We start from the raw sequence: 22,580 nt of genomic DNA on the forward strand, positions 1-22,580 counted from the left end.
CTAATTCTCACTTAATATAATAAGCCCCTTTACAATATAACCAATACCAGATATTTTCTATTTCTGAAGGTAGCTCAACAACTCTAACTACCATTTTCAGACTTCTTCAAAACATGAAAACAAAACACTAGCCAAAACTGAGGGATGTTAACCCCAGTGTCAGATCCACAGGTCAGGTGGCCATGTCCATGGCAGCAAATCATCTTCAAAGATCTGACCCATGTGCTAAACCTTAATTTATACACTTTTTTAAGATTCATCAGAAGTCTGATGTAAGGGCAATTTCTTAAGCACTCTGGGAAAATTAGCTAAGTTATAAATTTCATAAGATTAATACATAGCTAAGATCAACTTACTAAACAGTCACTCTCTTTACTATGGAGTGAAGACAAGCAGTGTCATATGATGAGAGCCTTGGAAGACAGCAGAGATCTGGACAAGTGCTCCCACTTGGGATAATAAAGGCTGAGACCAAAACATGGGAGGAGGCACTACCAAAAGGAGTAAAGAAAAAATATCCACCAACTTCAGGGCAGAGTGAAAGGACAGTCCTCTGCCAATGAAATGGAAGGAAACACATCACCCCCTTCTTCCAAGTTTGAGATAATTCAGCCTACAAGGCAACTACAGCAATGGGTAAAAAGGTGGGAAATGTAATCAGTAGTTCAGGGCATTCTCTCTCTCTCTCTCTCTGTATAAAAACATGCTACACTTAAAATATTTGAGTGTACACAGACTTCTATGCAGTCCTATATAAACAAACATCTGGACAAAACACCTCTGGAAGGGTACACAAAGAAGAGATGACTTGGATTATCTCAAAGGTGAGAGGGAGACTAACCACTCAGTAACTTGAGAGAAGTTTGAGTTCTGAGCATGCAAACACTATCCCATAACTATACTGATGGTAACAGTAACCAAAAAAACAAATTAATCTTAAGTTCATAAGCCATCTGCATATATATGTAGGTGTGTGTGTGCGTGTGTGTATACTCTTTGAGAAGCAGTAAGATAATGAAGTTGTCAGCAATTTAAGTAAATGACTTTTAATGAGATCATTATGCAAAATATCATGTGAAATAACAGTATAAACAAACCATCAAAATAGGGAAAAATTCTCAAAGCATGTGAAAACCTTAAGAAAGCTTACATATTTATATAAGAATACCACAGAACATAGAGATGCCATGCTATTAACTAAAAAATACACATTTCACTTATTGTAGAAATGTGAATTTGACTTATATTCACAAAATTTACCTAAATATTATATATTATGTAGCAAATACAAATAACCTCAAAATTAAGTTGTATAAGCCTGAGTTATATGTACATTAAAGGATGCCATAACCTATTCTTTGTAGTTGAAAAATTTTCCTAAACATTTTGTCAAGGATTTCTCCATATTAGGCATATTATGAAACCATATATATATACTTTTTTCATTTCATAACATGTCATATTTAAATAGATCTCAGTGAAGTACTCACACAAATGAAATGTTTCTGATCTTCAAATATATCCACTAAAGTATGTAGATTATGCCAGAGTTGGGAAAAAGAAAAGAATTGATCCAATCTTAGCATGGAATATACAATTTTATTTTGTTTTAATAGGGAAACATCAGCCAAGCATGATAGTGCAGGCCTTTAATCCAAGCAGAGGTAGGATACCTGTGTGTTAAACACCAGAATAGAACTAGACTGTGTTCCAGGTCAGCCTGAGCTACAGTGAGACCCTACCTCAAAAAACGAAAAAAAAAAAAAAAAAAAAAAAGAGGAAAACACTAAACTATTTTATTTTGCCTTTAATCCAGTTATAGTATGTTATGCACACAGAGAGCTCAATTTCTCAGATTTTACCAGTAGCAAAAAGTATAAATATTTGGGCTAGAGAAATGGCTCAGTGGTTAAAAGCACTTGACCGCACAGAGGAGTGACTCTTGTTCAAGTCCCAAGCTGCCCAAGTCAACAGACACAAAAATTGGTACGTGTATGGTTGTTTGTTTGTCATGGCAAGAGGCCCTGGCACTCCCCTCCTCCTAAATAAATAAATAAATAAAACTTTTAAAGAGTATAAATATCAAAATACTGACCCAAATTTTCTTTAAAATTTGAGATCCTTATTAAATGCGAGTTAAATTCTGTTGTACTACACTATAAACATCATTACAGTTATACTAAACATAATATAAAAGTAATTAAAAACTCTAGTCTTTAAAATTAATTTAACCTTGATCAATATTTGCTTCTAAAATAATTTTACTATGTATTAAAAATTCTTCTATTTACCAGCCCTTGTTCAAACAGTTCTTTTTCTTCTGCTGTCCACTTTACTGAATAACTGGCTGGTTTTGAAGGAGATTGTACCCTAAAAGGAAAAATAATAATTGTTAAAAAGAAAAATCAACAAACCTGAAATGGAACACTACATATTTATGCAGTTAAATGTTATAAACAGTCATGGGATAAGGTTACTAGTTTTAGTCTAAGAACAGAAAAAAAAAAAAAAAAAGGAATAGTGCAGCTCTCCTGAGAGGAGAGATTTATTGCTGTGTATGTCTACTCAGAATGACTGTAGCCCCAAGACGGGCATTGCATCTGAATGAGGATCACACTAAAAGACATCCAAGAATGGCAGCTTAGTAGGCTCCTTAGACTAAATACTATACAGCAGGCATGAATACATTCCCCAAGTCTAATGGGTAAGTAAGGGTTAAATGGTTCCAGAAATATTTCTTTGGTTCTTTCATATATATCCATTTTAAACTGGGCAGAAAAGAGTCAAAAAACTGGCATTAAATGCACCACTTTAAAATTCAGTATATCAATAAATTCAAGTTAATATAGTGATGATAATGCTTTCCAAGTGCATCGAGCCACTGTTCTTTCTGGGAATATCACTCTTGTTTTACTCCATAAAATAAAAAAGCCAAAGGCTGCTCAGTGCTCAAGTTCCTGGCAACTGCAAATAGGTACATTATATTTTCACTGTACAAATGCCAAGTAATATCACATTTTTTCCAATTTAAATATTTGTAAAGCTATCATTTTTTTGAAAATCACAAATCCAAATCAAATTGTTGCAAAATAATCAAGTTATTTTATATAATGGTAGATACTAAATAAAGTCATAATACATTGCCTAGCAGCTTCTGAAGATCTCATTAATCTCCAGGAGCCATCTTTTTATAATGTGACTAAGTGCCTACATAAAGTCTCTGAAAGAAATTCTTGTAAACAAATGATAGCATAAAATTATGCATACCTGTATCCAAATTACCTGTTTTTATTTACTTTCTTTTGAATCAAAAGGCCTTTATCGGGCTGAAGAGATGGCTTAGTGGTTAAGCGCTTGCCTGTGAAGCCTAAGGACCCCGGTTCAAGGCTCAATTCTCCAGGACCCACGTTAGCCAGATGCACAAGGGGGCACGTGTGTCTGGAGTTCGTTTGCAGTGGCTGGAGGCCCTGGTGTGCCCATTCTCTCTGTCTCTCTATCTGCCTCTTTCTCTCTCTGTCACTCTCAAATAAATAAATAAAAATGAACAACAACAAAAAAATTTTTTAAAGGCCTTTTTCTTAGGTCAAGTGTAATTTTTATAAATTCTCCCATAATTTCCACTTAGTCAAGAAAATGTTAAAAATATGAAATAACTACATACAAGAATACTGCAGCTATCTAAAAACAATACCACATGAAAAAAGCAAGCTGTAAAGAAGCTTCTAAAACATAATTCAGGACCAGAGAGAGGGCTTAGCAGTTAAGGTGCTTGCCTGCAAAACCTATGGACCGGAGTTTGATTCCCCAGTACCTATGTAAGCCAAATGCACATGGTGACACATACATCTGGAGTTAGTTTGCAGCTATGGAAGGCTATGGAGTACCCATTCTCTCAAAAATAAACCACAAAAAAAGCAATTCAGATTCTTAATACATTAATTTTACCTATTTACGTATTTATCATCTTCCTTTTGATCACGCCAGAATTTTCCTGAAAATGGTTTGTTAGATAAGTAATACCTGTGTGATTGTTAAGGAAACTTTTAGAATATTGAAAGTCAGAGTTTTTATGGCATATAAAATACACACTGACTTGTAAAATCCACTTAAATTTAAGCAAGACCAACTCTTCTCAAAGCCCTTTCTAGGTCTGTAGAACCCACACAGAACATGTTTGGACCTCACATGGTTACTGTATGGAATAGTTCACGTAAAACCACATAGTACAATGTTACACCAAATACATGCACCCTAATGTTAGTTTCCCTTGTCTGCCCTATCAGAAGTAACTAAGAAAAAAAAATCTCAGTATTTAAATTTTCTTTTTTACAATATGAGAAGTAGAAGAGATGAACCTGGGTGTGTAACGTAATTTAGAGTGCTGTTTCCATACTTTTAAAAGCAATAGAATAGAGGATTTTTCACTACAATAGTAAAAATAGGGGCTGGAGAGATGGCTTAGCAGTTAAGGTGCTTGTCTGCAAAGCCGAAGAACACAGGTTTGATTCCCTAGTACCCATGTAAAGCCAAATGCACCAGGTGGTTCATGTGTCTGGACTTTAAGGCCCTGGCATGTCCACATTCTCTCTCTCTTAAATAAATGACATATTTAAATAAAAATAACACTTAGATCAACTTTACCAAAAACGATCTTTCAAACAGTTGCTTAAACTAGTTTGCTACAAAAAACTGTTCCTTTACTCTAAGATCCCCTCATTTGAAAAATATTGACTATATGAGATATTATGCTATAGACAACATTTTTAAAAGTTATCCCTATCCTGTTTACTTGTAACTCTCATTTTCACTATTTAAGTGTTCAGTAACCCAGAACTGCACTGTTGACCACCAGCTATGTGTGTGACTCTTGAGCTCTTGAAAGATGGCAACATGGTCTGAGAGCCACTGTTAGGAACAAAGAACTGTGTCTTCCAAAGACTTAGTATGAAACAATGAATGTAACACATCCCATTACTATCTTCATACAATTAAAATCTTAAAGTATAATAAGGGCTGGAGAGATGGCTTAGCGGTTAAGCGCTGGCCTATGAAGCCCAAGGACCCTGGTTCGAGGCTCGGTTCCCCAGGTCCCACGTTAGCCAGATGTACAAGGGGGCGCACGCGTCTGGAGTTCGTTTGCAGTGGCTGGAGCCCCTGGCGCGCCCATTCTCTCTCTCTCCCTCTATCTGTCTTTCTATGTCTGTCGTTCTCAAATAAAAAAAAAAAATGAACAAAAAAAGGTATAATAAAAATTAAATTATGCATAAGGACTACTATAAAATTAGTTTCATTTGTTTTAGTTTTAAATGAGGCTTCTAGGAAATTTGAAGTCTATGTGCCTTTCACTGAAAAGCAATAATCTTGGCTAAAGTTGCCATGTTAGGGGAGAGTTACAGAATAAGTAAGTCTAAAAGGGATTAACCAATGGCATTTCAAAGTATAGAAACACCTGAAATTAAAAATAACAGAAATTATGACTTAACCAGGGGACAGAAATCCTTGAAATGAAGATGTAACCACTACTTATTGTTATAAGCCAGAAAATCAGAATTGGTTTTGTTAATCCTCTCATTTTATATATTGAGGAGGGAGTCTCAGAGAAATTAAATTATGAACAAGTACGGATGAAAGAATCGGGTAAGCAGCCAGTTGCTGAAACATGGATAAGGATCCAAACTTTTACGGGAAAAAAATGTTCACTCTTTTGTGTTTTTACTTGAGTCCTACCATATAGGACAGATAAATTGTAGAACGTGAGATTTGCACATATTTTAATTCTGTGCTTTTAGACAAATTTTAGACAAATGAACACTGCTGAGTTTTAGCTTATATGCCTTTGAAAATGGAAGCTTGAGGTTAAGTTTCTGACTCAGATATTCTATCATCTGTATGAAACATTTACATATCATAAAGGAGTTGGATGACAACATACTCAAACACGTTGAGTCAGATTCAGGAGTGAACAGAACCTGAAGGATACAATATTGCTTTGTGCATAGAGGTGACATGAAATGATGTAATAGCAGTCTGTAGCCAAATACCCACTAGTTAATTTTTAATGTTCAAGCCTTCACTTTCTCCACAACCATTAAAGGATACTCTTCTTCCAACAGCATTTTCTCAATGGCAGCTCTATTCTCTTCACTAATGGTGTTATCCAGAGTCCATGGCTATTTAAAATTAAAAAGAAAAAGGGGGCTGGGGAGATGGGAGATGGCTCTGTTGGTAAAAATGCTTGCTGTGCAGGTATGCTGACCTGAGTTCAGATCCTCAGAACCCATGCGAAGCCAGACATGGTGGCATGTGCACCTATAATCCCGTGTTTCCACTGTGCAATAGCACAGAAGAATCCCTGGAAGTTCCCGGGCTGCTAGCCTGGCATTCACAGTACCAACTACAGGAGATCCTGCCTCAAACAAGGTGCAAGGCAAAAACTGATACCCAAAGTTGCCCTCATCTCAACACATATACCATGGCATGTGTGTGCCCCCCATATCACTTCGACAACCAAACTGTAATTCAAATTTGTTCTCTTCTGCCTCTTTTGTCACAACCAAGAGCCAAGCAACTGGTACTTTTTTTCCCCACTCTTGCTTCCTTCCAATTTAATTTTCTTTGGTTTGTGTGTTTAGTAGTTTAATTATAACATGGCAAGGAAAGGTTCTTGACAGGTTTTGTCTGCTTGGTGTCCTAAAAGCTTCCTGTGTCTGAATTGGCATTTCTTTCCCAATTTGGGGAAATTTTTCTTCTATGATTTTGTTGAAAATGCCCACTATGCCTTTGGACTGAAATTCTTCTACTATATTCCAAATTCTTATATTTGATCTTTTCATAATGTCCCAAATACCTTGAAATTCCCATTCATACCTTCCTATTAGCTTATCTTTCTCTTTGTTGGACTGTATTACATCTGCCACCTGGTCTTGTAGTTTAGATAGTCTGTTCCCTGCTTCATCCATTTTACTGGTGAGACTTTCCAGAGTTTATGTGACTAAGTGTTTTTCAGTGCTAGAACTTCTGCCTGGTTTTTCTTCAGTATTTCTATTTCCCTATTTATGACCTCCTTTTTTCATTAAGCTGGTTCCCTGTGTTCTCTTGGAATTCCTTCAGGAGTTTGTTTTCTTCTTTGATCTCTTTGAGTATAGATAAAATCACTTTTTTTGAAATCTTTATCAGGCATTTCATCTAAAACAGTTTCATTGGGGTCATTTCTGATGGATTTATAATTTTTGGTGGGGTCGTATTGTCTTGATTCTTTGTGTTTCTTGTATTATAATGTAGCAATTTCTGCATCCTGAGTTGATTTGATGCTTGGGTTTTCTTATAATCTACGGTGCTCTGAGAATTGGAAATCCAACTTTAAGTACCTTCAGAGTAGGAGTTTACAGTGCAGCTCTTGTACTCCAATCAAACCGCAGAAGTAATCCTAGGTGTTGAGTTTGCCTGTTATTCAAGTATTCTAGTGGGCTGGGTGGAGCAATTTACCAGCAAAATTCTAAAACTCAACTGAGCAATATACAAATTCAATAAAAACCAGCAGAGTATGCAAATATAGGGATTGAAACAAACAGATAACCTTATAAAGCCCAAATCCCTAAGAATGTGTGTTGCTCTACATCCTTAATCCTGTCTGCTGGGAAGTTAAGATTTCTGTTCTGAAATGGGTTACAGGTTAGCCTGGGTGTGAATCAGACCCTGCCCCCAATAATTACAGAAGAAAAAGACAAAGGACCTATGAATCTGAAAGCATCAAAGGCAGTAATAGTCAACCCCCAAATACAGCTTGACTGAAAGTGGTAAAGCCAAACACGAATATGTAACCCACAACCTACCCTGACATGAAAAGAGATTAGCACTTCCAATGCAGACCTGTGTACTAGCTTTTGTCAGTTGGCCTCGTTACCTTTTGGGGTGGCCTCCAATCTCACCAATGCTGAGTGCCCACCTCTATCCCTCTGCGGTGTGCTGTGCAGCTGGTGTTCTGATCAGCTTTGCTGGATACCCTACCCCCAGGGGCTGAATGTGTTCTCTGGAGGTTTGTGGTTCTGACTGTTGGGGGGATGGGAGAGTACAGGAAGTCTGGAGTTGTACTGGAACTGCTCAGCTGGTCCCACTGTACCCCTTTCAGCAGTTCCTTAGCTGATTTCCGCTGTCTCTCCTTCAGGTTTGATGAGGCTGGAAAATCCCCTTCTTTGCTCCAGCAGCTGGGCGCCAGGCCGGGCAGGCTTGCGACTCAGGATTCTGGCTGGTTTCCTCCTTTCGGCTAGATCCTGGTCTCTTCTGCTTCTCTGCTGTGGCCAATAAAAAAACCTATACCCCTTCACTTTACAGAAGAAAAGTGTATTTTGCTGTAGTTTTGCTTAAATCCCTCCCTAGGCTGGTTTGGTGTGCCTCTTATGTGGCCATCTTACCCAGAAGTCCCCTCTGACTTCTCTATTTCTATAGGAGTAGTCTCCAATTTAATTTTCATCATAGCACTAGAAACAAATAAAAATGAACCTATATGAGATACTCAATGCCTTGGTTCACTTACAAAATTTAAACTCCCCAACATCAACTACAGCTTTTGTACTCACTGTTTCTTCTATTGGTATTTTTTCCCCCTTAACTCATTCTTCTCATGACATTTCAGCTTATATGTCTTTTCCCTCGGTTTCTTTCATGACAACGCCATCTGAAGTACCCCCCACACTAGTAATTCCAGTCAGCATCTTGCTAATTTTCCTCCAGTGTCCACACACAGCTTGTTCACTTGTGTGTCAGCTGATCCTGTTCAGTCAGTCAGCTCTTTGGGAGCAAAGCAGCACCTGTCTACATCACAGCTATGGTCTTTAATGACTCTGTGATCATTCCCATTTTTTTTTTCTTTCCCTGAGGCAGGTTTTCACTCTAGGCCAGGCTGTCCTCAAACTCTGCCAATCCTGCTACTTCAGCCTCCCAAGAGCTGGACTAAAGGTGTGCACCACCATGCCCAGCTAGCTCTTTTTCTTGTTTTTTCAAGGTTGGGTCTCACTATAGCCAAAGATAACCTGAATTTCACTATGTAGTCTTAGGCTGTCCTCAAACCAACAGTGATCCTCCTACCCTGGCCTCCTGAATGCTGGGATTAAAGTCATGTACCACCATGCTCAGCTCATTTTTTATTTGAAGAAATCAAATTCACAAATTTGAGAAGTGTAAATATTTGAACCTAAACCAAGCTGGATACAAAGCTATTCCTCAATAAGCTACTTTTCACAGTAAAAAAAAAAGGGGGGGGAGTCTTAATTTTTTTTTTAAAGGAAAAAATGTTTCTATGTATTACCTCAGTGATTGCTCAGAACATTCATTTAAAAAAAGAGAGGGGCTTTGCCTGTGAAGCCTAAGGACCCAGGTTCAATTCCCTAGTACCCATGAAAGCCAGATGCACAAGAGGCTACATGCATATGGAGTTCATTTACAGTGGCTTGAAGCCCTGGCATGCCCATTCTATCTGCCTTTCTTCCTCTTTCAAAATAAAAAATATAATTAAAAAAAAAAAAACAGTAAAGAAACAGCTGAAGAGATTGTGCAGTGCAAGCATGAGGACCTGAGTCTGGACCCATGTAAAATGCTGGGTATGCCTACAATGCCAGCACTGGGGAGGCAAAGACAGATGGATCCCAGGGGCTGCCTGGCTTGTCTAGCCCCATCAATAGGCTGTGGGATAAGTGGGAGACCCTGTCTCAAAAAAAGTAATGTGGAGACCAATTGTGTAAGACACTTGATGTCATCTCTTCCTTCCCAACCACACACACATGAACAATTATACACACCCGCACATGCATTCACAGAGCAAAAAGACACATTTAGGCAATGAAGAAAAGTATAAGCATACAGTTTCATAACATACTTACAATAAGGCCATTTTCATTTTTCCATGATGAATCAAGATAGTGATCTTGCAAAACTGATGTATTTTCATCATTTCTATGATAATTAAGAAAATAAATATGAGCAATATTACATCAGTTAATGGCTATAACTCACATAGTACCAGGATAGGCCAGATTTTGTTTTCTTGAGGGAGGGTCTCACTCTAGACCAAGCTGATCTAGAACTCACTTTATAATCTCAGGCTGGCCTCGAGCTCATAGCGTTCTTCCTACCTCTGCCTCCCAAGTGCTGGGATTAAAGCTTGTGAACCAATGCCCAGCTAGGCCAGCTTTTGATGTCATGTAAATAATTCCCTTCTCCCCTTAAAAAAAAAATAGGCTTAATATTGCAGAAATGCTGTTCAACCTCTTAAGCCTGTGAAAGGGAAAAACAATGCAACACAGAAACCACAGTAAGCTCTGACGCCATGAACCAACACGTGTGCACACATACTTACTCAACCCTGTAATTAAATGTTTTGGCTGCATGTAAGTGGTCAAAACCATACCCAAATACCACCCTCAAAAAAGAAGAAAACAAAGCTTCATGGAAGAACCAACCCCCAAAAGCTCAAAAGGAAGTTTAGTAACAATTCAGTTATAAAATTAACTTGGGTTATTTTATTTGGAGATTTCTATGTCCATGGGAGAACAAAGTTTGTAAATTCTCTCATTTCCTTTATTGAAATAATCAGCCACAACAATGTACCTCATTTAAAAGGCCAAATAGCTAGATTTGGGGGGGGGTTGACATGATTTAACTAAATTTAATGTTTTCTTGTTGTATGTTTGAAGTTATAAGGTTTACTAGTTAAATTATTGACTTTTCCCTGATACAAGCTAGTAACAAGAATCCTGTAGTTCTGTGGCAGCACAGACTTACCACAGGCTTTTACTTTTGAATCTTTAATTGGCCCTCCAGTTGTTGTAACAGCTAACAGGTTACCTCTATATAAAATGAAAACAATACTTTCAATTGTTCATAGCAAACAGGTTTAAACAAGTGTCAGTAAAAGATTCTGAGACTTGGATCAGCAGACACACAGGAGGTGGGACTACTGTCACTTGTAGTTCACTGAAGAAACCTTTGCACAGTCTTCATGACACTAAATCTCCACACCACTGCTACCACAAGTTAACATGGTTAAGTCTATTAAATTGCCCTTTCTTCTTTTTTTTTTTAAATTTTTTTTGTTCATTTTTTTATTTATTTATCTGAGAGTGACAGACACAGAGAGAAAGACAGGTAGAGGGAGAGAGAGAGAATGGGCGCGCCAGGGCTTCCAGCCTCTGCAAACGAACTCCAGACGCGTGCGCCCCCTTGTGCATCTGGCTAACGTGGGACCTGGGGAACCGAGCCTCGAACCGGGGTCCTTAGGCTTCACAGGCAAGCGTTTAACCGCTAAGCCATCTCTCCAGCCCTGCCCTTTCTTCTTAAATCTGCTACTCTCCCACTGTTCTCTATCTTAGCTAATGTAACCTCCATCTCCCTAGCAGCCAGAGCCAGTCCTTTTTTCTTTACGACCCATATTCAGTCTTTTGCCAATTCTGTTTCTTGTCTTATCTTTTGGACCCCTTTGTTTATTTTATCCATTCTTTGCTTTGAGGTAGTGTTGCCTTGGGTCAGTCAGGGTAGAAGAGAAACCTGACAAGCCAGCCATCTTCATTCATATTTGTCCACTCACCTCCAGCTAACACATGCATAAGGGCTACTGTCTATTGCATTCAAGAATATTCGTTCTGGGAGAGCAGGAACTTGGTTGGCATATAGAACATGCACAACCAGCAGTTGAATGACTGAATAAACAAGATGTGTGCAGAATGGATCACACAGGTCTCTAGTAGTTAAAAAATGAATATTTATCACAAACCCAGCCAGGAATGGTATAACACAGCCACAATCTCAGCATTTGTGAGGGAAAGCAGGAGGATCAAGAATTAGCCAGGCGTGATGGTGCACACCTTTAATACCAGCACTTGGGAGGCAGAGGTAGGAGGATCACTGTGAGTTTGAGGCCAACATGAGGCTACATAGTGAATTCCAGGTCAGCCTGGAGTACAGGGAGACCTTACCTTAAAAAATAAAAATTTTAAAAAAAAAAAAAGGCTGAAGAGATGGCTTAGTGGTTAAGGAGCATACCTGTGAAACCTAAGGACCCAGGTTCAAATTTCCAGGTCCCATGTAAGCCAGATGCACATGGTAGCACATGCATCTGGAGTTCATTTGTAGTGGCTAGAGGCCCTGGTGTGCCCATTCTCTCTTTCTCTTTCTTTCTCCCTCCCTCCCTCCCCTCTCTCTCTCTGTGTCTCTAGTAAATAAATAAAAATAAAATTTTTTTTAAAGTTTTTTATTTATTTATTTATTTATTTATTTATTTATTTGACAGCGACAGACACAGAGAGAAAGACAGATAGAGGGAGAGAGGGAATGGGCACGCTAGGGCTTCCAGCCTTTGCAAACGAACTCCAGACGCGTGCGCCCCCTTGTGCATCTGGCTAACGTGGGTCCTGGGGAACCGAGCCTCGAACCGGGGTCCTTAGGCTTCACAGGCAAGCACTTAACCGCTAAGCCATCTCTCCAGCCCTTTTTTTTTTTTTATTTGAGAGGGACAGACACAGAGAGAAAGACAGATAGAGGGAGAGAGAGAGAATGGGCGCGCCAGGGCTTCCAGCCTCTGCAAATGAACTCCAGACGCGTGCATCTGGCTAACGTGGGACCTGGGGAACTGAGCCTCGAACTGGGGTCCTTAGGCTTCACAGGCAAGCGCTTAACCGCCAAGCCATCTCTCCAGCCCATAAAAATAAAATATTTTTAAAAAAACCTACCAAGTGGTCCCCACCCCATTTTGTTTCTTGGCTTTTCAAGGTAGGGTCTCACTCTGGCCCAGGCTGACCTGGAATTCACTATGGAGTCTCAGGGTGGCCTCAAACTCACAGCGGTCCTCCTACCTCTGCCTCCCAGTGCTGGGATTAAAGGCGTGTGCCACCACACCTGGATCCCCCCATTTTTTTTTTTTGAGGCAGGGCCTCATTCTAGCTCAGGGTGACCTGCAACTCACTCTGTATCCCCAGGCTGGCCTCAAACTCACAGTAATCCTCCTACCTCTGCCTCCCAAGAGCTGGGATTAAAGATTATTGATTTATTTATTTGAGACAGAGAAGGGGAGGCAGATAGAATGGGTGTGCCAAGACCATTGCAAACTCCAGAAGCATGTACCACCTGTGTATCTGATTTTCTGTGGGTACTAGGGAATTGAACCTGTGTCCTTAGGCTTTATAAAACAAGTGCCTTAACCACTAAGCCACCTCTCCAGCCTCAAAGATTTGTTTTTTAATCAAAAAATCAACTGGGGGCTAGAGAGATGGTTTAGCGGTTAAGTGCTTGCCTGTGAAGCCTAAGAACCTGGGTTCAAGGCTCAATTCCCCAAGACCCACATAAGCCAGATGCACAAGGTGGCGCATGCATTTGGAGTTGGTTTGCAGTGGCTGGAGGCCCTGGTGCACCCATTCTCTATCTATCTGCCTCTTTCTCTGTCTGTTGCTCTGAAATAAATAAATAAAAATAAACAAAATAAAAAAATCAACTAGGGATTGAACTGAAAGTATGACATGATCAGCTTTAGATGTAACAAAGATTAAATTGAGGATACAACAGAGAGAAACAAGGAGACAAACATTAGCAAAGAGGAAATGATAAAAAAATAAAACCCAAGAAATAAGCAGTGTGATCATAAAGAATAAACACAGGATAGTTATAAAGAGGCCTTAAACAACATATTGTGGAGAATGGAAGGAGCCTAGAAAAGAAAAAGGACAAAATCCAGGTTTGTGCCTTGAGTGACTGGGTGTTGGTGTCATTTACTGAACTACAAAATACCTAAGAGACAGGTCTTTTGGGGGGGCAGGGGGAAGAGTTTATACTCAAGTGATGATGGATTCAGATTTTATTCTCATCTGAAGCTCAAGAGAAACTTAGGTTTTTTGTGTCAGAGTAGGAAAATGCCAGCAATAGGTTGAACTTAGAGATTGCATTTTGTAAGTCAAAAATGGCAGGAGATGGGCGAAACTTCCTATGAACCAACCTAACAAAATATTAAAACATCAGGGCCACCATCACCTGATCAACACCAGTTGGCCACGAGTAGAAGTCCTATGACAAAAGCCACTTTTACCATTAGGATTTTACACACATACCAAAAAGGAAGATACGCAGACATAGCAGGAGTTGAAGGGAAACCAAGATGCCATTGTGAGATAAGTGCTTCCAAGCGGTACATTTTAAGTACTCCCCAGAGGTTCCTCAAATGTTGTCAGCTTTTAACTACATTCCTCAGGAACAGCATCCATACTAAATTCCTTGACTGTATCCCTAACACCATGGGGCACCATGCATCAGCACATATTGTTAGTGATGCGCCTGGGAGTTGTATAAAGCAGTGTTTCTGACACAAGAATCAACAACCTTTCTAATAGTACTTGTTGAGATAAACATCACTTGTGCCACCAACATATCTAAGGCTCAAGAAATAAGACAAAAACAAAAGAAAAAGGCAAGAAAGCTAAGATACAATCGGAAAAATTTAAATGAACCTATAGAATAGTCCTAGAAAGAGCCCTACAGGCAATGTTCAGTGTTTCCAAAGTGTCCACATTCCTTCATGAATTACAAACAGCTATCCCTGCCTGCTCACTTCACTCACTTGTGAAAGTTAATATTTACAGGCACTTATCAAGACTTTAAGCCTACATCAATGTGAAGAATTATTGTTACTTGAGGCTTCCAACTATCTGCATAGCTTTGGCTTGCTCTGCCTAAAGATTTGAGGGAGAATAACTATAAATTGAGTTGCCTTTCGCATTTTTACAGAACTTTAGAGTTCACCAGGCACTTTCCTATTCTGGTAATTTATGGGGGTAGGGTTGGTATTATTTATTTTCAATTCACAGGCTCTGACATTAGCATGAATTATAGGAAATTGCCACTATAAGAGTAAAACATAGCCTGATATTAGTAACCACACATGGGTTAATTAACAAAGTTGTTGACAAGTTGTAACTTCTACTTCCTACCCAGACAAGGCTCTGTCATTACTAAAAAGAAAGGATATTTCTTACTCCTAAAGCAGAGAGTCAATGGAGGTTCTGTTTAAAACCACACTGGCCTACTCAGCAAGAGTGCGTGCCTCACTGGGATCTCACTTAATCATCCCTATGAATAGAAAAAAACACATTAACAGAGCACTTTACATGAACGCTAAAGCATCCTCCACAATTCCTTTTGATGCTCACAATCTTATGAAGAACACACACAATGTATGAGTGATTTGAGGCTCAGTTAAGTGTCCTGATCAAGGTCATACTGACAGGCCACAAGACCAGCCACTGCAGAAGTAAAACCAGACCTGTTCACCTTTAAAAGATGGCCTTCTTGCTTTAAGTCAAGCTGCCTCGCGGGAAGCTTCCACAACTGTCCCTACGTAGAAAGATGCAAACGACTCGCCCAAGGTCTTGCAAGCTGTGGGCCGAGTGTGTCTGCACTCGGATCCCGCGCACTAGGAGACCTTGCTCTAAGTCACTGTGGGAAAGGCTGCTGGAGGGAAGCACCCGGATGAAGGAAACTAGTAATACACCAGTCAAAACCAGGCTCACTCAGCACACCGGTCCGCCGGCTCGCTCCGGAAGGCCGTCGGCAGAACCCGCACGACTTCCGGGCCGGGCTCCGCTCTCGGCCCGGCGGCACCGCGGCCTCTCCGCGCCCCGCCCTGCCTGCCGTACTCCGCCCCGAGCTCCCGGACTCGGTGTCTAGTCTCACCCGGGGTGTGCCGCCACCACGTCCCCTTCCACATCCACATCCACATCCACATCCGCTCCTTCCGCCTCCATGATGGGACCAGACCTTCGGGACTCTCCTGAGATCCCGCGAGAAGCGCGGGGCTGGGGAGGAGCCGGGCGGTCACGTGGTGCGGATGGCCCGCCCCTCCCCTCCAGGAAGTCGGGGTTTCCGGGCTTAGAAGTCGCTGTCTGGGAAAGCTAAGCAAGCGGGTCATCCTGAGCACCTAAGAGCTAGTGTTCTAGTCCAAATTCTCTGGTGTCTCAGTTCTCTCGTGACATGGGGATAGCTAAGAGCAGGTGTCTTTCTACACTCCTGAGAAAGTCAAGCCACACCCTGCTTGGTGAATTGTTCAGGAGGCAATGATAAAGGTCCCTTGTCTGTCAATATATTAAGTCTTTCTGTCTTCCCCCTCTCTTCTCTCTTGTGCAAATGCCTGGCTGTCCTTATAGTGCCAACATTCAACATGGCATCTGACAAATTGAACCCTTAGGATGACTGAGCCAAGAAAATAAAAGAACAGGAACGTCCTGGGGCCTGCCCTTGTAGTCTCTACTTTGCTAGTGATCAGAGAGATCTCTCCTTATCTCTTCATTAAAGGAGTTACTAGATCTGTTTTTCCATAAACAACGTGAGGCCCCTACCTGAGAAGGAGTTCTACTTTCCTAAAATTAAGGTTTAAACCTGATTGTGGCATTCTGGTTGATTAAAGCTCGACCCTAAAAACTTAGCATCATGGCTGGCTTCTTCTGAGCCAAGCCCTAGCCCAGACCAAGGATAGGGCCCACCACAATATGATTATAAATAGATAATTACCAGGTAGGCAGGCCTCTTGGCTGTTCATCTCTCCTGCACCTCCAGGCGCCTGCTCTGGTAAGCCCCATTTGACTCAGCTCAGATTTGGAAGGGAACTCTACTCCCAGGTGGGCTCCCCACCCCTTCCTGCCTTGCACATGGGAGGAGCTCTCTACACATTCATTTCTTTCCTTCTTTTAGTCTAATACAGTCTGTCTAAACTTTACCCTCTGGTAATTCCTAAGACAATGATCTGGGGATATACCCTTGAAATGTGACTTGCTTTGGGGGGCTCAAACGCAAACCCAAGCTTGCATCTGCTTTACTTAAAGATTTGAAATAAGTCACCCTGGGCTAGACTTGACCCTACCTCAGAAAACAACAACAACAACAAAGAATTGAAAACCCATCTTTCTACAAAGGATGGACACTATCTGAGAGTTGAAGGTTGGAAAATGGTGTTTTAAGCAACTGGGGCTAGAAAACAAGCAGGGGTTGATAACCTAATATCTGACAAAGTACACTTCAGTCCAACATTACTTAGGAAAGATAAAGAAGGTCACTTTATATTGATTAAAGGCACAATCCAACAGGAGGACATTATAATCTTAAACATATATGCACCTAACATGGGAGCTCCCAACTTTATCAAATAAATGCTATTAGAACTAAGGTCACAGATAACACCAAACACAGTTGAAGTGGGTGATCTTAATACCTCACTCTCATCAATTGGCAGCGCATCCTTGAAAAAAATAAACAGAGATGCATCTGGATTAAATGAGGTCATATAAGAAATGGACCTAACAGATATATGCAGGACATTTCATCAAAATGCTGCAGAGTACACATTCTTTTCAGCAGCACATGGAATATTCTCTAAAACAGTTCATATATTACAACACAAAACAAAACTTAATAATGCAGGAAAATTGAAATAATTCTTTGATCACAGTGGGATCAAACTAAAAATCAATAGCAAGAAAAGCTACAGATAAAGCATACACAAAATCATGGAAACTAAACACTACACTACTAAATGATGAATGGGTCAATGGAGAAATCAAGAAGGAAATCAAAAAATTCATAGAGTCAAATGATAATGAGAACACAAAATATCAAAACCTTTGGGACACAATGAAGACAGTCTTAAGAGGGAAATGTATAGCTTTAAGTGCCTATATTAAGAAGTTAGGTCACAAGTAAACAACTTAATGCTTTACCATAAAGCCTTAGATAAAGAAGAACAAGGCAAGCTGAAAATCAGGATACACAAAGAAATAATAAAGATTGGGGCATAAATTAAGGAAATAGAACCCCCCCAAAAATCCAAAGAATCAATGAAACAAAGAGTTGGTTCTTTGAAAGGACAAACAAGATTGATCAACCTGTAGCAAATCTGACAAAAAAGAAAGAGAGACAAGACACAAATTAATAAGATTAGAGATGAAAAAAGCACCATCACAACAGATACAAGAGAAACTCAAAAAAATCATAGGGATATGTTATAAGAACACATACTCCACTAAGTTTGAAAAGCTGAAAGAAATGGATGATTTCCTTGGTTTAGATGGCCTATCTAAACTAAATCAAGATGAGATTAACCATTTAAATAGACCTATAACAAAATTGGAGATCTAAGCAGTTATAAAAAAATCTCTGGGCTGGAGAGATGGCTTAGCGGTTAACCGCTTCCTGTGAAGCCTAAGGACCCCGGTTCGAGGCTTGGTTCCCCAGGTCCCACATTGGCCAGATGCACAAGGGGGTGCTCGCATCTGGAGTTTGTTTATAGTAGCTGGAAGCCCTGGTGTGCCCATTCTCTCTCTCTCCCTCTATCTGTCTTTCTCTCTGTGTCTGTCACTCTCAAATAAATAAATAAATAAATAAATAACAAAAAATATTAAAAAAAAATCTCCCAACTAAAAATGTCCAGGCCTAGATGGATTCACTGGCAAATTTTACCAGACCTTCATGGAAGAATTAACACCAATACTTCTTAAGCTTTTCCATAAATAGATCAAGTTATCATTATTTGCAGAGGACATGATTTTATTTATTTATTTATTTTATTAATTAGTTTTGTATTCAGCAAATATAGTCATTTTGGTACCATTATTAGGCTCATCTGTGACTGACCCCTCCCCTTGGCCCCTCCTTGTTGAGGTATATGGGTTATGCACTGTGGAGTTAGCCCACAGTTATTGGTACAATAAATGTCTCTGCATGTCATGATCCAACATGTGACTCTGACATTCTTTCCGCCCCCTCTTCCGCAAAATTTCCCTGAGCCATGTTGGGTTCATTTTTGGTCTGCTTCAGTGATGAGGTGTTGGGGGCCTCTGAGGCTCTGGCTCTCTGATTTGGTAGGAGTTGATTTTTCTGTGTTGATCTCCTTCCCCCTTGTGCTGGTATCCAGTTCAACAGGAAAACAGCACCCTTGCTTGTGTAGCCAATTTTTCTTAGTTTCAGCTGGGACCCTTTTGAGGTATGATGAGGTGGCTTTCTCCTTAGGATCCACATCTATCTGAAAAAGAGAAGCAGAATCTCCAATGGGGAGTAAGTTAGCACCAGGACAAATGAGATAACCCTTACTTTTTTTTTATAGAGCATTTAATAGGTGTAGGCCCACTTGTAGCCCACGATTGATGGTAGCTTGATAATGGAGAGTGGACTTATGTTTGGATATGTTTCTGACTTGTTTCCCAGCTCCAGCTATGGGTCCTGTACCACTGAGGGGATCAGTTAGCCAAATCAAGAGTAGTTGGTTACCCACCATGGCTGTGTGCCACTATTGCACTTGTGTAGGCATCACAACAGATTATTTGCTGCTAAGAAGGTTAGACCATGAGTTGCTTGGACAGATATTGGTCATTTTCCCCCAGTTGCCCATGTAGCACCTTCTGGCACTAGATGTGCTGACTGAGATGATATGATTTTATACATTAAGGACCCTAAAGATCCTGCCAGCAAACTGTTAGAGCTGATAAACACCTATAGCCAGGATACAAAATAAACATGCAGAAATCAGTAGCGTTCCTATATGCTAACAATAAACACACAAGGGATAAAATCAGAGACTCACTCCCATTCACACTTGCATCAAAAAAAAATAAAGTAACTTGGAATAAACCTAACCAAGGAAGTGAAGGTTCTGTACAATGAGAACTTTAAAACACTAAAGTGAGAAATTGCAGAAAGCACTAGGAAATGGGAAGATATCCCTTCTTGGATTGGAAGAATCAGTATTGCAAAAATGACAATCTTACTGAAAGCAATCTGCACATTTAATTCAATCCCCCTCAAAACTATAATGGCATTCTTCACAGAAATAGAAAAATAATCCAAAAATTCATTTGGAAGCACAAAAATAGCTCGAATATCTAAAACAATTTTGGGCAACAAAAATAAGACTGGTGGTATCACCATACCTAATTTTAACCTATACTACAGAGCCATAGTAACAAAAACAGCATGGTACTGGCACAAAAACATATATGTAGATCAATGAGACAGAAGAGAAGACCCAGATGTAAGTCTAGGTAGCTGTAGCCACCTGATATTCAATAAAAATGCCAAAAATATTCATTGGAGAAAAGAGAGCCTCTTCAGCAAATGGTGCTGGGAAAACACTCTCTCCATGCACAAGAATGAAGTCCAAATGGATCAAAGACCTTACCAACAGACCTATAACTCTGAAACTGCTAGAGGAAAAAATAAGGGATTCCCTTCAACATACTGGTCTTGGCAAAGATTTTCTGAATATAACCCCAGTTGCTCAGGCAATAAAACCACAGATTAACTTCTGAGACCTTACGAAATTACAAAGCTTTTGGATGGCAAAAGACACTGTGAATAGAACAAAGAAGCACCCTACAGAATGGTAGAAAATCTTTGCCAGCTATACATCTGATAGAGGATTAATATCTAGGATATACAAAGAACTCAAATAATAAGAAATCACACAATCTAATTAAAAAATGGGCTATGGAACTAAATAGAAAGTTCTCAAAAGAAGAAATACAGATGGCATGTAAACATCTAAAAATATGTTGTACATTCCTAGTCATTAGGGAAATTCAGATTAAAACTACACTGAGATTCCATCTCACTACTGTCAGATTGGCTACCATCATGAAAACAAATGACCATGAATGCTTTTGAGGCTGTGGAAAAAGAGGAACCCTTCTACAGTGTTGGTGGGAATGTAATCTGGTCCAGCCATTGTGGAAATCAGTGTGGAGGTTCCTGAGACAGCTAAAAATAGATCTACCATATGACCCAGCTGTAGCACTCCTAGGCATATATCCTAAGGACTGATCTCACTATCTTAGAGATACTTTCTCAACCATGTTTATTGCCTCTCTATTCACGATAGCTAGGAAATGGAACCAGCTTAGATGTCCCTCAACTGATGAATGGATAATGAAGATGTGGTACATTACACAATGGAATTCTACTCAGTGATAAAGAAAAATTAATTATGAAATTTTCAGGAAAATGAATAGATCTGGAAAGGATTACACTAAGTCAGGTAACCCAGGCCCAGAAAGCCAAATTTTGCATGTTGTCTCTCATATTGGATCTTAGCTACAAATGATTGGACTTCTGTGTGAGTAGGAAGAAAACTCAGTTGCAGAAGCCAGTAAGCTAGAAAGGAGACATAAAGGGGATAGAAAGGGAGGGATGGATTACTTAATAGAATGGTATTGTATATATGTAAGTAGAAGAACAGATTAATGGGGGTTAAAAGGACTAAGTGAGGTCAGGGGAAGGGACTGAGTAAAGGAAAGATGGAAGGAGGATTAATCAAAATCTAAGATGATATTAATAAGTCATATGGAAACCTACTTTTTTTGGACACTGGAACACTCAGGAGCCATAGATTGTTACTAGAAAATTTTCAGTACCAGGGATGGAATGCCTTCCAGTGAGCTGTTGTCCAGGAAGGTCCCTGATGCCCCCAAAACATTACAGACCATTGCTGAAGACCTTGGTTTCCCACCCGGAATAGATGGTAAGACCCTATTGCTGAAGACTCCACATACTTGGGCTGCAAGGTCACTGAGAAATTCTGTTGGAGCTGAGCAGAAACTTTCCTCCATGTAGACCAGCTGACAGCTGGAAAAAGCCACACTGCATGCAGTTCAATGGGAGAGGGAGAAATCACCAGTGAAGATACCCAACAGTGGACAATGAAAGCCTTGTGTTTGGCCAGCCAGGCTAAATGAGCCAATGGGTGCAAAGTGGCATATCTGTTATTGAGGAAACCAGCCGCCCTCTAATTTGACTCAAGGCCCACTCCATGCGAGGGAATGTGTCCCTGATACTGAAAACCTACAACAGGGGCAGTCATGAGCCTTAGGGGTGTAATGTCTGGTGCTGTCTGGCTAAATGTTTATCGCATGCTTACCAAACTGCCCAGTAAACACTTCTCTACTCTCATTTTTGGTTAGAGAAGCTTTTCTTTTCAGATGGCAGTGACCTTGGCATGACTCAGAAGGCACCATGGTGCAGAAAAGAAGTGACAGACAAGTGCTCAGCAAGCACTGAAATATCTCTATCACACCTTTGATCTCTCAGGGTCCATTGTGGAAGTGGTGGCAGAAAGAACGTAAGAGCCAAAGGACGGGGAGGACTCCTTACAAGGTGCTCCTCCAGACTCAACATGGCATCATAGCTCCTGACACTATCTACATGAGACCATCATAATAGGAGGGAAATATCATGACATCAAAATAAAAGAGACTGATTTAGAGGGGGAGAGGATATGATGGAGAATGGAGTTTCAAAGAGGAGGGAGGGTATTACCATGAGATATTGTTCACAATTATGGAAGTTGTCAATTAAAAAATAGCAGCGGTACCTGAAAAACAAACAAACAAACAAAAAACCCAAAACCAAAACCTAACAAACAAAAAAAGAATTGAAATAATAGTAGAGGTAGGAGGATTACTGTGAGTTCAAGGCTAGCCTGAGTGAATTCCAGGTCAGCCTGGGTTAGAGTGATACCCTACCTTGAAGAAACAGCATCAAATAATCATTGAAATAAAACAAGACTGAGA

The 22,580-nt window shown here is 40.0% G+C and overlaps 1 protein-coding gene across 6 annotated transcripts in view; it reads right to left on the reverse strand.

Annotated features, from left to right (window-relative positions):
• The window catches only part of Mysm1 (Myb like, SWIRM and MPN domains 1), a 54,878-nt gene extending 39,074 nt beyond the window's left edge, over positions 1-15,804 (reverse strand). For 3 of the 6 annotated variants that reach the window (XM_045150344.1, XM_004663178.2, XM_045150343.1), the window contains exons 1-5: positions 15,706-15,804; positions 9,876-9,948; positions 6,100-6,170; positions 3,946-4,020; positions 2,292-2,370 (exon numbers count right to left, since the gene is read on the reverse strand). In XM_045150344.1, the coding sequence (XP_045006279.1) occupies positions 2,292-2,370; positions 3,946-4,020; positions 6,100-6,170; positions 9,876-9,948; positions 15,706-15,776 (369 nt within the window). In that variant the 5' untranslated portion in view covers positions 15,777-15,804. Of the gene's footprint in view, positions 1-2,291; positions 2,371-3,945; positions 4,021-5,980; positions 6,059-6,099; positions 6,199-9,875; positions 9,949-15,303; positions 15,488-15,705 lie in introns of those variants that run through there. The other 3 variants (XM_045150345.1, XM_045150346.1, XM_045150347.1) reach the window with 3 other exon arrangements.
• Positions 15,805-22,580: the final 6,776 nt, after the last annotated feature.

Source organism: Jaculus jaculus, chromosome 5 (assembly GCF_020740685.1).
Source record: "Jaculus jaculus isolate mJacJac1 chromosome 5, mJacJac1.mat.Y.cur, whole genome shotgun sequence".
NCBI classification, from domain to species: Eukaryota; Metazoa; Chordata; class Mammalia; order Rodentia; family Dipodidae; genus Jaculus; species Jaculus jaculus.